The sequence below is a fragment of the Chelmon rostratus genome, chromosome 7, assembly GCF_017976325.1.
Source record: "Chelmon rostratus isolate fCheRos1 chromosome 7, fCheRos1.pri, whole genome shotgun sequence".
Taxonomy (NCBI): domain Eukaryota; kingdom Metazoa; phylum Chordata; class Actinopteri; order Chaetodontiformes; family Chaetodontidae; genus Chelmon; species Chelmon rostratus.
The window spans coordinates 1,638,319-1,655,184 of NC_055664.1; the positions used below are offsets into that span (position 1 = coordinate 1,638,319).

The 16,866-nt window shown below is 40.7% G+C and overlaps 1 protein-coding gene across 5 annotated transcripts in view; it reads left to right on the forward strand.

The window, feature by feature from the left end:
* The window catches only part of myo18ab (myosin XVIIIAb), a 135,710-nt gene that overhangs the window by 77,451 nt on the left and 41,393 nt on the right, over window positions 1-16,866 (forward strand). For all 5 annotated transcript variants that reach the window (XM_041939928.1, XM_041939930.1, XM_041939929.1 and 2 more), the window contains 5 exons: window positions 4,320-4,448; window positions 10,055-10,198; window positions 10,564-10,653; window positions 10,800-10,919; window positions 13,705-13,816. In XM_041939928.1, coding sequence (XP_041795862.1) covers window positions 4,320-4,448; window positions 10,055-10,198; window positions 10,564-10,653; window positions 10,800-10,919; window positions 13,705-13,816 — 595 coding nt within the window. The remainder of the gene's footprint in view (window positions 1-4,319; window positions 4,449-10,054; window positions 10,199-10,563; window positions 10,654-10,799; window positions 10,920-13,704; window positions 13,817-16,866) is intronic.

The following is a 16,866-nucleotide window of genomic DNA, read 5'->3' on the forward strand; positions in this document are numbered from 1 at the left end:
TTGGTTTCCAAGATGTTTTCGATGTTGAAACACACCAGTGTTTTACCTTAGTTTTATTGTAGGAATGATTATCATCCAAAGTAAAAGAGTCATCCATGACACATGAAGTGTAGACTGCTCCAAGGGGTTCTTCCTCTCCAGACTGGCAGATGACCTACCTCTCACTGCCACACTGCCCCTGTGGTTCACTGCCAATATGTATGTGGCTCTCTGCCTGGGATCATTACGCCATCTCTGCACTGACAAATGGGTCTCCAAGGTGCACAGCGGTTCATGTTAACCAGATGTGTTATCTCCTCCGAAGGCCAGAGTGACATCATCTGCCCGCAGCAGCATTTCACACCAACGCATAATTTATTCATGGTGCTTTAATCCATGTGGATTAAATTTCTTTAACGTGCACTTTTTTAAGACATTAACAAAAAAGCTGATACATTCATTTGAGCTGATTCTGATATAAAGCCATCAGCTTCCTCTTTGGATAAAAAATTATGGTGGAAATGCTTCAAGCTGACCCAAACTGACTTCACCTACAAGTATTACATTCCTCCTTATCCTAAGTTTTTAAATAACAGCAGCACAGATGGACAACACACCTCTGGTTGCCAACCTCTAGCTCCGACACCACAAGCCTCTGGCTTCATTTAGTGTTACATACGTTTGAGTCATCAAACAGAACCCCTGGACTTCTTCATAGGTCGGATATGAGATACAATACTGTACTCAACCAAGCTGTAGAGTGTTAGTATTCAGAGCATTTCTCATTCCAGCAAACATTTACATGCTATAGAGAAGCAGCAGACTCATGGTATCTACAGTGCTCTTATGTTGCATCGCCAGATTATTGCAGTTAGAAAAGTCAGGTGAGGAAAAAGTTTACTAGAGTCTACATCTTACTATAATCTTACTACAGTCAGAGATGTCATTATAGAGTATCTACACCCCTAGACATGTGTTGTCTCACATTGTTAAAGCATGCTAGTCATTTTGTCAACAGTTAATCACATATGCACTGGTAGACATATTTCCTTAAAAAGAAACACCTAAGGGATGAAACAAGCAGAAGCCATCAATTTTGAAATGGTAACGTGTAGAAGAGCAATTTTCCCAGGACAGGTCGTCAGAGACAAAAAATATACATAAATTTAAACTATAAACAAGCGATACTTTTATGTTCTGGACCAGTAAATACAACACATGGGGCCCCTGGACGACTGGGCTATGTTCAGCCTCTCTAGATATTCAGTCCTGATGAACAGTAATGTTAACTGAACCTCTATAGTAGCACTGCAACAGCAGAGGGACCTCACACAGAGAACCACAAAGAAAGTCTTTGAAAGGGGCACAAACATAATTCTAGTGAATGTAGAAACACCAACAGACTCCCTGACTTCCCAGCAGAGACACAGAGCTCCACAGTAGCTGCCCACGGCTGGTCTGTCATGACTACCAGCACCACAGCTGTGCACCTCACTACCCATATTTATCATGAGCTGTGGTGTCTGTCCACTTTTTGTGTGGACTGTCAAGGAAAGGGCTATCACAGAGTTCTTGCGGGCTGGGTCAATATTTATTGCACAGTACAACATTGCTGCATAGTGGTGAAGTCACAAGCTCCACATGACATCTGAATGACAGTCTGAATTCACGGCCATACTCCAAACAGTACTTTCTCCCTTGCTCAGCCTATTTTGAAAAGGAACAGTCAGTAACAGTCGATACCTCTGAAGGACAAAGTGTCACTCAAACTCTGCTTAATGAATCTACTTCTACAAAGAGCTGCCAGCTAATTCAGTGTCTCTCCCCAGATACGAATTAGCTAGAAGGAGTTACAGGCATTATGATCTATGATGCTTTTACAGGGGGCCCAGTGTCAGCCCACTGTGACTCTTTACAGTCAAAAATGAAGTTGTGCACTCATTGACATTCAGGAAGTGGCACTACTGCTGCCCAAATTTTCAGCAAAGGACATGAAAGACACAGGAATCTTTCTGGTCAAGACTATGATAATCAGGATTGAAAAATCACTAAGCTAGTTGCTCTGGACAGGGAAGACATTAACAAAGAATATAAAGTCCTGATTCCAAGACAGGTAGACGTGCATTTGCAGTTCGCATTTGATGCATTTGTACAGTGGTTTTCCAAGGTATTCCTGAGCCCATGTAGTAATATCCATTATACAATGGTCATCAGTCAGTTGTTAATGCAGTGCCGCCTGAGGGATTGAAGGTCACGAGCATTCAGTGTTGGTTATTGGCCTTGCCCCTTACATGCAGAGATTGCCCCTATTTCTCTGAATCTTGTAATTATAATTTGGATTGTAAATGTTCAGTGAAATTCCTAAATGCCTTGCAGTTGTGCGTTGAGAAACATCCTTAAACTGCTGGAGTATTTGCGCAGTTTTTCACAACACTGTGAACTTTGAGCCATTATTACTTGTGAACAACTGAGCCTTTTGAGGATGCTCTTTTCTTATCCAATCATGACATTGTCACGTGTTGTCACCCCAGGTGTTCCAAACTTTTCCAGTCTCTTGTTGACTCTGCCCTAACTTTATATGCCTCAGCAATAACAGTGGCCAGAGGCATTATGTGTACAGGTTGTCAGACTGTACATACGTATGTCCCATTCTCGTGAATGCAATATCTCAGGAACACTTGCAGGAATTTCTTCATATTTGGCGTTCACTTGGACTAATGTATGAACTGATCACATTTTTGTGGTCAAAGGTCAAGGTTACTGTGACCATTCTTGTGAATTTAATATCTAAGGAACGTCTGGAGGGAATTTAATTTCATCTGGCACAAACATCCACTTGGACTAATGCATGAACTGATTAGAATTTGCAGGTCAAAGGTCAAGTTCACTGTGACCAAACAAAACAAACACAAAACACAAACCTTAACTAATCATGACGAAATTTGACACCTTTCATAGAATTAAATGATGACGTGATGACATTTTGTATTTAAGATATCTTAGGTCAGCTTCACTGTGACATCATAATGTTCTGCAAAAGTACTTTTCTGGCCATTATTCAACACCATAACTCAGGAACTGAAGGGGAGACCGAATTGTGACTGGATTGAGACCGAATTTCACATTTGGTCAGATACTGAATTGCTGGTGATTGTATGGCTCTTCTGTGCTGCAGGTTTGAAGGTGTGCTTGAAGCATTCACATTTTACAGTTTGTAGCTTCTTTGCAGCAATATATGTAAGCCACATTTGAAGCATTGTAGAATTGGGGTTGTAAGCACTAAGCAGTACTGAGCAAAATTTTAAAGTTACAACACATAGCAAAAGGCAAATCTGCAAATGCAAGATTTTTTCCTATTGGCCAAGCAGCATATTAATCCGGACAGAACAATGAGCTCCTGCCATCAGGAAGAGGTGTGCTGTTTAGCAGTTCACTATATGCGTTCATCAGGCATAACAGAAGACATACACTCAGCTGAGTCCTCGTCACTTATTGGTCACCATTTGACAGATGATCTGTGTGTTATCTTGTCCAGACATTTAAATCATTGTACTTTGCTCTCATTTACACAAAAACACTAGTGAGTCTCATCCTTCCACTGAGCACTCACAATTGAGCTTCTTTGCTGCACGCTCCCTGGGTGGTGCCTGTCTAGTAATCGCGCCGTGTTTAATGCCACTAGTTGTGCTTTTGGAAGAATCCAGACAAGTGGAATTACCTCAGTCAGGGATGAAACACCCGACATGCAGTAATGGGCAGGTTTTTCCTTTGTGCCACCTGGGTGCTATGCCAGCTGCATGTCTGAATGTCAGTAATTGGCAAGAGATAAGAATGAGTTGGTGGATCATGGTAAATGTTGGAAGATATAAAATGATTGAATTCAGAAGCAGTTTTATTCCCTCTAAGTAGTTAATATATGAAAGTGATTGGATATTGCCTTCCCTGTGAAATTGTTCAGTGCAAGGCTGGCATGTTTCCATTTCTAAAAGTTCTGTTATTTGGCAAGAGATCCACACTGTCTGTCTGCTAGAGAGGAAGTTCCAATCCATGCCACACAGATCAGTGCGGCTAGATCAGTGAACAGGTTCTTACAGGGTTACAAAAACCATAGTTCAAATCTGACCATATCAACATAGATCTTTGGAGATCTCATAAATATAGTGATCCTTACAAACTTATAGGATTCAGGTGGGTTGAAATCTACTTGAAATCCCAGTGAGTCCTTGTTAAACCGAGTAAAAGAACAGTTTTTCCATACCTTACAAATATTTGCAGCTGCATGTGTCCCTATCTTCAAGAAAAAGAAAAAGTGTGGGACTTAACCCTGTCTCGTGCTGCAGGTGTTCTTCAGAGCGGGGACTCTGTCCAGGCTGGAGGAGCAGCGCGACGTTCAGACCAGGAGGAACATCACTTTGTTTCAGGCTGCCTGCAGGGGATATCTGGCCAGACATGCCTTCAAGAAAAGAAAGGTAAGACTGCTGTGCATAAGAGGATCAACAGATCTGAAGGGTCTGTCATGGTACATCATTGAAGCCTCATATTTACTGTTGTTTATAAAAAAAATACTGGTGTTCTTGATAAAGAGCTAAATCCAAACAAAGGTGCATTTGCTTTGTGGTGGTAATGGGAATGAATTAAAGACAAATAACAGATGTACAGAGAGAGACACAGAATACCCCATTCTCAACAAAAACAAGCACCATGAACTTTATAAAACTGATATATACTGACATAGAGTATATATACTGATATTGATATATCAGTATATATGTTGTTTTGTCATTGTTTCGTGCATCCTTGCTATGTAATCTGTGGCCCTAGCTTTATATATGTAGAAATTCTAATTATTCTTTCCTGCTATCCTCCTGGCTTAACTATTTGGATAATATAATTAACAGAGCTTAATGCCATAGCATCATGTTATTTCTGTTTCATAAAGCTAAGATGTAAGACAGAGTTGTTGTTGTTGTTATTGTGGCATTTGGGTTTTAAGTTCTCATTTGAGTGTTAGGGACTGCATAATGTATCTATTTGTGCCATTAGGATAATATGTGGAAAACGTTAATAGAGCACAAAGCTCCTGTATGCTCAAACACCAAATCATCTGGAGTAATCCCAGCGCTCTCCTCAGTCACCTCTCTAGCTTCCAGCATCAGCCATGGCAAACCCTCCTCCCAGTCTCTTTCCATTTCAGCACAATAAGCATCCAACTGCACTCTGTCAGATGGAAACATTCTCATGCCTCCTGACTTTGCACATGATATGTTGATGCTGTGTTGTGCTTAACATGAAGTTGTTTCAACACTTGAGAGAACGGAAGGGAGGAGAGGTTGGAACAATGGTCCATTTGAATCGTTTTTGGAATACCAAAAGCAGAAATGAGCTGAGTAAGAGGAGGCACCACAGACCTAGCCATTAGTGTGTGCTGGTAGTCATGACAGGCTGGTGTTTTACACTGTTCAGGTTTGCCAGTGAGTTGATATGTGAGACATGTGTTGATATATGCAGTAACATATTTCTCAAACATGGCACAAAGAAATCCTGTAGGATACAATTGTAGGTTTTTCTGACACCCCAGTGTCCAGATTCATCATGACCCAGTTTCTATCCAGACTCCTGAATTGGCAGCACAGTTTGGATAATGGGGTCCCAAATGAAACTGTCACCATGAGGCACCCAGTGTCTTACTAGCAGTGCATTGTGTATGAAATAACACCAAGGGCTATTTTGTTCCAGCCTCTGTTCAAACAAACGTCTCAGAGGATCAGAGAGAGAGAGAAAGGGAGAGCAGTAGAGGGGATGGATGGAGAGAGGTAGAGAGGCAGAGACAGAGGGATGAACAACAATGACATAATAATACAATAATAATTATGAAATGTCAGTAAACAGGAATGGTGGAGTGCAAGCTGAGGTTTGGAAGACCAAGAAAACTTGCTCATAGGATTTTTAGAAAGACCCCTGTTTGACTGCAAAAGACCCTCAGGAAGATTTAGTTTACTAAACGGTGGTGGTGAGCTTCATAGAAGAGTCATCAGAAGAGAAGTTTCCTCCATCCTCACCACACAATTCAGCATCAAACAACCTAACAAGCCTGATGCATTCTGGAAAGAAGTCCTGCGGACTGATCAAGTTAGAATAGAACTTTTGGCCACAATGAGCAAAGGTATGTTTAAAGAAAAAGAGGCGCAGAATTTAATGAAAAGAAAACCTCCCTAACAGTCAAGCATGGGGGTGGATCGATCACGCTTTGGGCTTATGTTGTACACAGCAGCACAGGGAACTTTTCAGTGATAGAGGCAAGAATGGATTCAATTAAATACCAACAAATTGTGCAGTCAAGCATCTGTCTGTCTGTAAAAAAGCTTACGATGAAAAGAAGATGGCTTCTACAACAGGCTAATGATCCTGAACACACATCAAAATCCCCAACAGACTACCTCAAAAGGCACAAGCTGAAGGTTTGTAGTGGCCTTCACAGTCCCTGGATCTAAACATCATTGAAATTTGTGGATAGACCTCAAAAGAGCAGCGAAAAGTAAAAAGTCCTGGAGTGGCCCAACCAGAGTTGGGACCTAAACCCAATAGTACATCTCTGGAGAGGTCTGAAAATAGCTGTGCACCAATGCTCCCCATCCTGCCTGGTTTAGCTTGAATGATTCTGCCAAAAATAATGGGAGAAATGTCCAAAAGAATAGCTTGCCAAGCTTTTAGGATCATTTCCAAGAAGACTTGAGGCTGTTATTGCTGGCAGAGGTGCTTAAGCCAAGTGAATGGTCTGAATACTTATCTAAATGGGATTTGTTAGTCTTTTATTTTTATTAAATTAACAAAACAGTCAAAACTTGTTTTTGTGTTGTCATAGAACAGTGTTCCATATCCATATTAAAATGAGTCAGGAAAAATGTGAAATGCTAAAAAATTTGCTCAGACCTTCTTATTCCCCTGTTTTATTGCCTCTATATTGCCACAACACAAAATCAATTAGTTAGTTCCTCCATCTAGTCTGTTTTCCTGCTCTGGGGAAAGTTTCTTATTTCCATCCAAGTGAGAGGGAGGATGAGAATGAGAAAATGGAGAAAGGAAGGGAAGCTGGAGAAAGAGAGACACTGTGCCTCGCCATGGGGAATAGAGAAATAGAAGAGATCCGCTAGCTGCTTTGAAGTCATCCAGTCTGTCTCTCCCCTCTCTATCTCTTTGACATTCACGGGGAGTAGTTGAGAGTGGAGGAGCATGGGGATTCCACTGCCAGCCAACCAACACTGAGCCTAATTAAATAGTTGCCTAAAGACAGAACCTCCGTCCCCTTGCCTCTGAGAGAGAGACAGAGAGAGAGACACTTCCAGGTGTAAAGGAGAGGTAGAGGGCAGCGGAAGATGCAAACGTGCCATTAGAATTCTTTCTTCTGTCATTTAAGGTGACCACTGTTTACTTCTGCTGCAACACACCCAATCTTTACATTACTGTTATTCAGTTATTCATAGGTTAATGGGTGATACACTTGAGTCACAGTTATCTTCATTATAATGTACACAAACACAGAAACACATTTGGGACTACAGGTGTAACTAGGCTAAGCATGGGGAGAGAATGCATATTTGTACCTTTCAGGGCTTAAACAGCATCAAAAAACAACCTGAAAATATTGCAAAATAACTTGCATGCTTGGCTGAGGCGTTATCATTATGTTCCTTCAGTGAATGTAACCCTAACTCTAGAAAATTGTCAAAGCATTTTCTGTTGTTGCTATGGTGGTTGCTATGGACTCTGCTATTGCTAAAACCACATAGCCGACTTGTTTGAATCACTGATTTTGCTTTGTGCAGTTGTCTGAGCTGCTCTGTCATTTGTGTTATCTTACGTGACCAGTGATTTCTTCTTCTTTAGATCTGATGGGAGAAGATGGGGTTATCAAACCTAACTTTACATTATCAAACCTAACTTTACATTACATCCCTGCACTTTTCATTTTCATAAACTGAATGTATGTATTTTGAGGCTTCAAACTCAGTGCCTCTTTGCTTGACATCATGTGAAAATCAAAAGAAATAAGCCAAGACCTCAGAAAAATGTTTGTGGGCCTCCACAAGTCGGCTTTGTCCTTTGAGAAAATTAATAGGTAGGTGCCTCGGTCAGCTATGCAAACACACTGAAGTGTAAACACCGTGGGACCACGTAGCAGTTGTTTTGTTGCAGAAGCGACTGGTCCACTTCACAAAATAGATGACATGACGAGGATGGAAAGTTCTGAGTATATATATTGAAGCAACAACTCAAAGCATCATCAGGGAAGTCAAAGCTTGGTCTCAGATGGCTCTTCCAAATGGACAATGACCCCAAGCATGCTTCCAAAGTTGTGGTATAATGGTTTAAGGACACCAAAAATAAGGTATTGGAGTGGCAATCAAAATCAAGGAGGCCTACAAACCTGAGTGAGTCACACCAGCTCTGTCAGGAGGAATGAGCCAGAATTCCAGCAACTTTTTGTGAGGAGCTTGTGGAAGGCTGTGTGAAACTGTAGACCTAAGTTAGTCAATTTAAAGGCAATTCTACCACATTCCAGTTAACTGAAAACAGAAAGTGACTTTTCCAGTTACATGAACATTTCTGAAATATAAATGTCTGGGCAGTATATTTGAAAAAGGCCCAGTCATGCCAGCCTTTGCAGTAGAACAGAATTTAGAATGGTGTGTGTTATGCATGGCTCTCCAGATTATCTGTATTGATGGGTGACGTATGTCAGTTGATGGTTCAGTAACAGCACATGGTGGGCTTTTGTGACTTACAACTTTGAAGAGAATTCTGGATTTAAATCTGTTTATTAATGAACTCATTTTTTTTTCTTGGCATTTTCACTGTTTGACTAAAGGTCTGCATTAGATCCCTCAAATTCTGCAAGACTACAGGCCAACTCAAAACCCTCATTTTCATTCAGCCCTCCTACATAACAGATGTGACATGGCTGAGAAAAGACTCGTTTGGTTCCATGAATGGCAGCAGTGTTGGACAGTTTGAATCAAAGTACTATCATGATTTTAATTTACTGCTAGTACTTAAGATTTGCTCCACGTGTCTTATTTTGGAAGAAGCTTAAATATGTATATTTTATTCATCTGTCACATGTGTGTTTAAAGATCAACAAATGATCATTCTAACATACAGTAAGCATGACATGCATTATATTATGTCAACAAAGAGCTCTACCAACAGTACTTACAAAAAAGCCCCACAAATAGTCACAGTGCAAATGTAAACAGGGGTGTGCAGTAAACTTACTTACCTTGTGAGAAAGTCAAGACTTGCAAATGTTGGCTTCACAAAAATCCCCCAGTCAAACACAAAGCCAATCAAGATTTACAGTCTCAGATCTAGTTTCACTTGTCCTAATGTCTGGTGGTGATGTAAAGATACCGTTGAATTGTCACTTGACCGCTCTGGGCAACCGTACATCATCAGTGGTGACCTCAGGCTAAGGCACATGCTTTCGACATTTGCTCCCAATGAATTTGACAAATGAAGGCGAAGCTCTCAGTGTGCCGGACATCTACTACGTGTATTCCAATCCTCCCGTGTTTAAAATGAGTTTCTTTTGCAAGGTGTTTTGGCTCATCCTTAGAGACAAGGTGAGGATCTCAGACTTCGGAAGGAACCAATGTTGCTTCACTTAAAGAAAAAAACAGAAGTGGATGGAAGCATGTCCAATCCTAAAATTTCAAGAATGTTTTAAGGAAGACAAGCGAGAAGAATGAAAATCAGAAACTCAAAAAACCTTTGTCACAATATGGCAACCCTTTATGTAATTAGCAAACTGTTGGACACTTTTGAAATAATAGTATATTTCCCTCCTTGGTTTTATGGCTGCAGTTGCTGGCTCAACTGTAGCAGTGGTAAATCCCCTGAGTGTGTGATGTCACATTATGGGGACACAATATCCATATTTTTCTGTAGACACATCAGCACATGGAGAAATCCAATAATTCTCTTTGGGTTACTGTAGTAAGTTCAGCATGTTACTCACCCACTGTTCAGCCTTGTGTTCTTCCTCTGCCTAATATTTGTGTGTATGTGTGTGTGACAGATCCAGGATCTGGCCATCCGCTGCATCCAGAAGAACATAAAGAAAAATCGTGGTGTCAAAGACTGGCCATGGTGGAAGCTCTTGACCACTGTCAGACCTCTGATAGAGGTGCAGCTCACTGAGGAACAGATCCGCGGCAAGGACGTAAGTATACACCCACACACACACTGCTGGTACATACTGAAAGGAATGGTTTGAGTCGTGTTTTCTAGTACTTTACATGGAATTTACAAACTCTAAAACTTTACTAGAGACAGCTAGGATTTGAATTGAAATTTTAATAGTGAATATTTGTTTAATGATGATAGCCCTTCATTCAAACTGCATAGCGTCTGTCAGATTATATCTGTAAGTAGAGGAGAACACCCAAATACTCCCCGACGATTTAGCAAAAATTAGTCCATAGTTATGTGTATAATTGGTTTATATGCTGATTAATTCACTCCATCTGCTGTATCCTCACAAACATGTCTGTCAGTCATTAACACCTTCTGTCTTTTCCCGCTCAGGAAGAGATTCAGCAGCTGAAGCAGAAGCTGGATAAGGTGGAGAGAGAGAGAAATGAGCTGAGACTCAACAGCGACCGCCTTGAGAGCAGGGTAAACACACAGAAACAGACGTACATTTGTCCATGGTTGGACATTAGCACACAAAAACACACATTTCTGACACAGCTATCCACAAATACAGCATAAACATGGTTGATTCCTGATCTGTGTGAATATGTGTTTGTGTGTTCCATCAGATCACAGAGCTGTCATCAGAGCTGGCTGATGAGCGGAACACAGGGGAGTCAGCCTCCCAGCTGCTGGAGACTGAAACTTCTGAGAGACTCCGCCTGGAGAAGGACATGAAGGACCTGCAGGTACACACACACACACACACACACACACACACACACACACACACACACACACACACACACACACACACACACACACACACTAATTTTTAGGTCATTTTAAGTTTTCTTCAACACAGCCACAGTTTCTGACTTCACAATGCAATTTGATGCTAAGGTGCCAGAGCCAAACCAAGAAAACCACCTCAGTATTGTTTTCCCTGTGGTCGAACTGACCTCTGTCGGTCTTTGAGGCTCTGTTTGGCCGTGTTCAATGAGAGCTCCAAGTCTGGGCAGACTCAGCTGATAGGATCACTAATGTTAGATTCGAGGCAACTGTAACTCAAATTCAATACAATTGACAATTGATTAAGGCAATCAATATCCACGACAACTGTCCTAACTTTTTTTTACAGGAAACACGTAAATACACAGAAGCAGCTAGCACTCTGCTACCCCTCCACCAACCCCCGCCCTCAATACTCCACTTACACACATTCACTTTTATTTACTCTATTAGAAAAAAGTCTCCAGCTCTAGCAAATAAGTATGCAACACTTTTATTAAGGCACATGAGAGTTAATGAGTTCATTCTGGGCTGGACGCCTCTCCCTGATGAACAGGTGGTCATTTTCTGACCTGAACTTTATCAGCCTCGCTGTGTCTTCTGTCCCTGTTCAATGAAAAACATTTCAGAGTCGTCAGTAAAGGGAAACCTACAAACCATGAAACACATTATTTCACTCAGATGACGCACAGAACAAGTGACGAGAGGCTGAAGTGTTTGGTTTATATATCAGTGACAGTTCTGGAAACATAACGTCACAGTTTCCGACACGTGAAGTTTGATAAACAACAGAGTGCTGTCGTCTATATGATCAAATATGTTCCGCACATGCTCGGAGGCTGCTGTTAGTGAGATTTATAACAGAACTCAACAGGTTGTGGATTAAGTAAATTTTAATAAAAATGGAAGGATCCTCATGTTCTTGTATTATCGCTCTTTGGAGAACGTAGCGTTAAGTCAGGCTCGTCTGAATTACAGTCATTCACTGCAGGATACTAACACTAGCGCAGTTTCTCCACCACCTCATTCAAAAGTGCCAACTGTGGGGGCGAAGTCTTCATAGCGTCCAGTTGAAAGACTTCCGGAAAGGATGCACTCATTTATCCTCGCTCATGGCTCCTCCGAGATCCCATCTCGCTCCTCGCTCCTTGCTCCTCCGAGATCGCATCTCGCTCCTCGCTCCTCGCTCCTCACTCCTCGCTCCTCTGAGCCGCACGCAGTATGCCCTTTGGGACGGCCGGCAAGATGGCGGAGCAGAAGTACTTCTGGTTCGAGCGAGGATCGAGTAGGGAGGACAAGACAATTAAGAGAAATGAGATGCACCCATAGTCTGTGTGCAAGCCTCTCCCTGTTTTTCTGTTACCACCAACAATCTCTCCGCCACCCTCTGCCTCTGTCATATATCTACACATGCACACACACGCAGTGTGTGTGACGACTGTAATCGTGAAATCATATTGTCAGGCCATTACTCCAGCACTGCCATCCGCCAGCTCCCTCGATCCATTTAATTCACTATTTGACATTATTTTTTTTTCTCTATTTTTATTGTGGCGTGTTGGGATATATTTTTTCCAGTGACTGCTCAGATAGCCATGGGGACGTGCTGCCTACAAATGGCTGAGCTTATAGAAATATGGGATTGTTTTTTTTTTCTTCTGTGTGTGATTGAGGGAGAGGAACAAGGTGGGAATGTGGATATTCCAGAGAAAGGATCATTGCATGTTGGGAATGTTGCACAAGTGTTGCACATGTCCAGGAAAATAAAAATTTAAAGTAGCAATTAAAAGTAATAAGTGGCACTACAATCCAAATGTATGCACAGTTTGAGTCTATAACATGTATATTACCTTGACAGTTAAGTATTTTTACAATGTTTTTGTTCAGTTTTCTAACAAAAAGATTGAAAATGTACATCCTTTTTCACAGAAAATATTCCAAAATTTGATTTCTTTAACAAATGAATTGTATGTCTTCAGGAGATGTAACTAAATCTTGTAGGTCAAACATACATACATACATACATATGTGCCATTCTTGTGAACGCGATGTGGTGCCTCAGGGATGAGCTGAATAAATTTCTCAGGAAAGCCTTGAAGAGATTTCTTCATATTTGGCACAGACATTGACTTGTACTCAGGAGTGAACTGATTCAGTTAATTGGTAACAGGTGATAGCACCATGATTGGGTATGAAAGTAGCATCCTCAAAAGGCTCAGTCATTCAGAAGCAAAGATGGAGCGCGGTTCAACACTTTGTGAACACATGATTGTATATAGGATGTTACTACATTGCTACACTTCGTTAAACCATCATCAGTAAACAGTTTGTTTGCAACAACACAACAATCTGTTTTTTCCACAGAAATCTTAGTTTTAAACTTTTCCAGAACTGTATTGCAAAAATTCTACACTGAGGGTGAAAAGCAGTATCATCATTTTTCAGAAGAGCCATCCTACACAGATCCACTCTGGATCGCAATACTCACATCATGATGAAACTGACTGTGATCTTAGTTTTTACTCTCAGCAGGATACATTTCAGTACTACATCAAGAACAAGCAAAGCTTTTCTCTGTGGGCCCCTGAGACTTAATCTGATCCAGTGTGTGTCTATTGTGCCTAATGTGCTTCTCTTTGGGCTCCATCACATGAAAACCTGCAGAACTCCTGGGTTAATCTATGGAGACAGATGTCTTACAGTTGTCATCACAAAAAGTGCTTCTTTTCTCTCATCCACCAGACCAAATTTGACAGCATGAAGAAACAGATGGAGTCCATGGAGATGGAGGTGATGGAGGCTCGACTCATCAGGGCTTCCGAACTCAATGGAGAGATGGATGATGACGACACAGGTCAGACACACTCCTACATGCAGACAGCATGTGGACAAAATAACAGCAGTAACTACCAATCTGCTGAGACTTCTTTTTGAAGGAATTCAAAAAAAGTTGGAATCAGAGAAAGTTTGCCATTTTGTCTTAAAAATTGCTTTGAATTAGTTTATTAGTCCAATTTCTGGTCAGTCAAAGACTAACGAAGTTTCAAATCAATTCCTCTCTGACAGTTTCATGAACAGTAACAAATGACTAAAATAGAAATGCATGTGATTATACTACATGTACTATAGCTTCTACTTTCATTTCTGGCACTGAGTATATTCCAAACATCAAGAAACTGTGGTCAAAATTTGTGTTTCAACAACAATAAGTTAATTTGTTGAACAACCTGTAAACAGAACCTCAACAAACAAGCACTGAGTTGACAGAACAGTAACAGTTTTTGTTTCTTTGTCCACTCACAGTCTGAACTGTACACACACATACTCCCACACAGACGTTAGTAGTAGTAATTCCCCTCTGAAAAGCCCAGTGTGAGTTCTTCAATGGAGGTGTAAGAACTGCAGGGGTGGTGTCTGATCGATGCTTTGACAAAAGCCAAGAAAAATCCAATGTGAAGAAGTACATTAGAAATGGCTCAGTTAAAAGTGAAAAATGAAGCAAGAATTCAGTTCCAGACGCCCTGCAGGCAGGCTGCCAGCTGTCTTTGTGTGGAATGCAGACTTTATGAATGTAGAATTGATTTTTGTCTTCATAGTGTCTTCATTCATGCTGCATAGGTTGGAACAGCTTTCTTGTTTGTACCATAGCAGAGCCTTGATTCAGGTGAAATGGCACTACAACACAAACAGGAAGGTATTTTCATGTCAGCCTTGAAGTGCATTAGTCCAAATATATATAGGATGTGCCATAGAGAGATATTTCAAAATAACAATAATAACAATAACTTAGGTAAATAATAATAAACTTAAACGAGGATTGCTTCTTAAAGTGCTTTACAACAAAGAAATCACATGCACCAAGTGCTTCATATAAAAAGACAGAATGAGTAAGACAGAATGAACATAGAACAGGGAGAACATATATGTAAAATAAGATGGGGCATCAAACCCACTTGATAGTAATAATCCAAATTAGATAAAACCAAGGATGAAAACAGAAGCATCAAAGGTCTCCAGATTTTCTCATCCCTTTAATACAATGGCAGTCAGCAATTTGAGGCTTAATAGGCATCTCCCAAAGTCCTGATGGACGAAGATTCACCGCTGGTCTTAATTCAGTGAAATAAGCCTATTTGAGCCTACCCCAGAGCACCCTCCCACGGGTTTAACCTCACTGTGGGTATTATGTGTGTTGGACACAGCCTAAAGCTGCCCCAGAAGAATACCTACCTGTATGCATGTACAGTGGCTTGAAAAAGTTTTCATACCCCTTGAACTTTTCCACATTTTGTCACGTTCCGACCACAAACATAAATATATTTTATTGGCATTTTATGTGAAAGACCAACACAAAGCAGCACACAATTGTGAAGTAGGAGGAAAATTATACATGTATACAATATACAATTATACATCATCACTCTGAACGCACTATCCCCACTGTCAGACATGGTGGTGGCAGCATCGTGTTGTGGGGGTGCTTTTCTTCAGCAGGGACAGGGAAGATGGTCAGAGTTGATGGGAAGATGGATGGAGCCAAATACAGGGCAATTGTGAAAGAAACCCTTCTGGAATCTGCGAAAGACTTGAGAATGGGACGGAGGTTCACCTTCCAGCAGGACAACGACCCTAAACATAAAGCCAGAGCTACAATGGAACGTTTAAAAGAAAACATATTCATGTGTTAGAATGGCCCAGTCAAAGTCCAGACCTAAATCCAATCGAGAATCTGTGGCAGATCTGAAAACAGCCGTTCACAAATGCTCTGCATCTAATCTGACTGAGCTTGAGCTGTTTTGCAAAGAAGAATGGGCAAAAATTTCAGTCTTGAGATGAGCAACGCTGGTAAAGACCCCAAAAGACTTGCAGCTGTAATTGCAGGGAGAGGCAGTTCCACAGGGGACACAGGGGGGCTGAATACTTTTGCTCGCCACACTTTTCAGTTTTTTATTTGTAACAAAAATGGGAAAATCACGTATAATTTTCCTTCTACTTCACAATTGTGTGCTGCTTTGTGTTGGTCTTTCACATAAAATGCCAATAAAATATATTTATGTTTGTGGTTGGAACGTGACAAAATGTGGAAAAGGTTAGGGGGTATGAAAACTTTTTCAAGCCACTGTATGACTGAGGCTTTAAAAGAGAATTTAAAATAATGGATAGAGTTTTAAACTGGCTGTCAGTGAAAATCTCGAGTTTAATGCTTTGATAGTGCCTTATTCATTTGAATTTCAGGATATACTGAGCACAACTATAAAAGTAAATAATCTTGCCATTTTATAGACTTGTGTTTAAAAATGGAGGCAGCAGTGGAATCCATTAATGAAGGTGTTCATACATCCAAATACTCAACATTTTGCTGCTTGGTCCACCACATAGGAGAGAAACATCTTAACAATATTGGATGGATTACCATGAATTTTCACCCCAAAGGAAGAATCCTAATGGCTTTAATGATCCCATGACTTTATTTCTAGTGCCACAAGCAGGCTGAACTTTCCATTTCTCTAATAAAAGCCAGGTTAAAAAAAAAACACCCAGAAGTGCTACCTCCCACTTTTACTAAAATGGCTCATGTTAAATTCCCTGTGCTGTACCTTTCCATCAGAACAACAGCCAACAGTCATACTCACCACGCTGTGCTTTCTCTTTTTAACAGAAATAATATTTTCATTCACTAATCAATTCCACTCACAGCTACTGCCATTTTTCAAATGCTGATAAATTACAGTCAACTCTTCCTGCAGTTATTTCAAATTAAAAGCTTACTCTGTATGGAAGTGATTACAAGGTTTTTAACGGGAAGCATCTGCGCAGGAAGCGTTGAATGTGATTTTAAAGAGTATGAGTGGAAGCCTTGTAAATAATTAGTAAATCTAATCAATATTAGTGTTTATAAAGAGC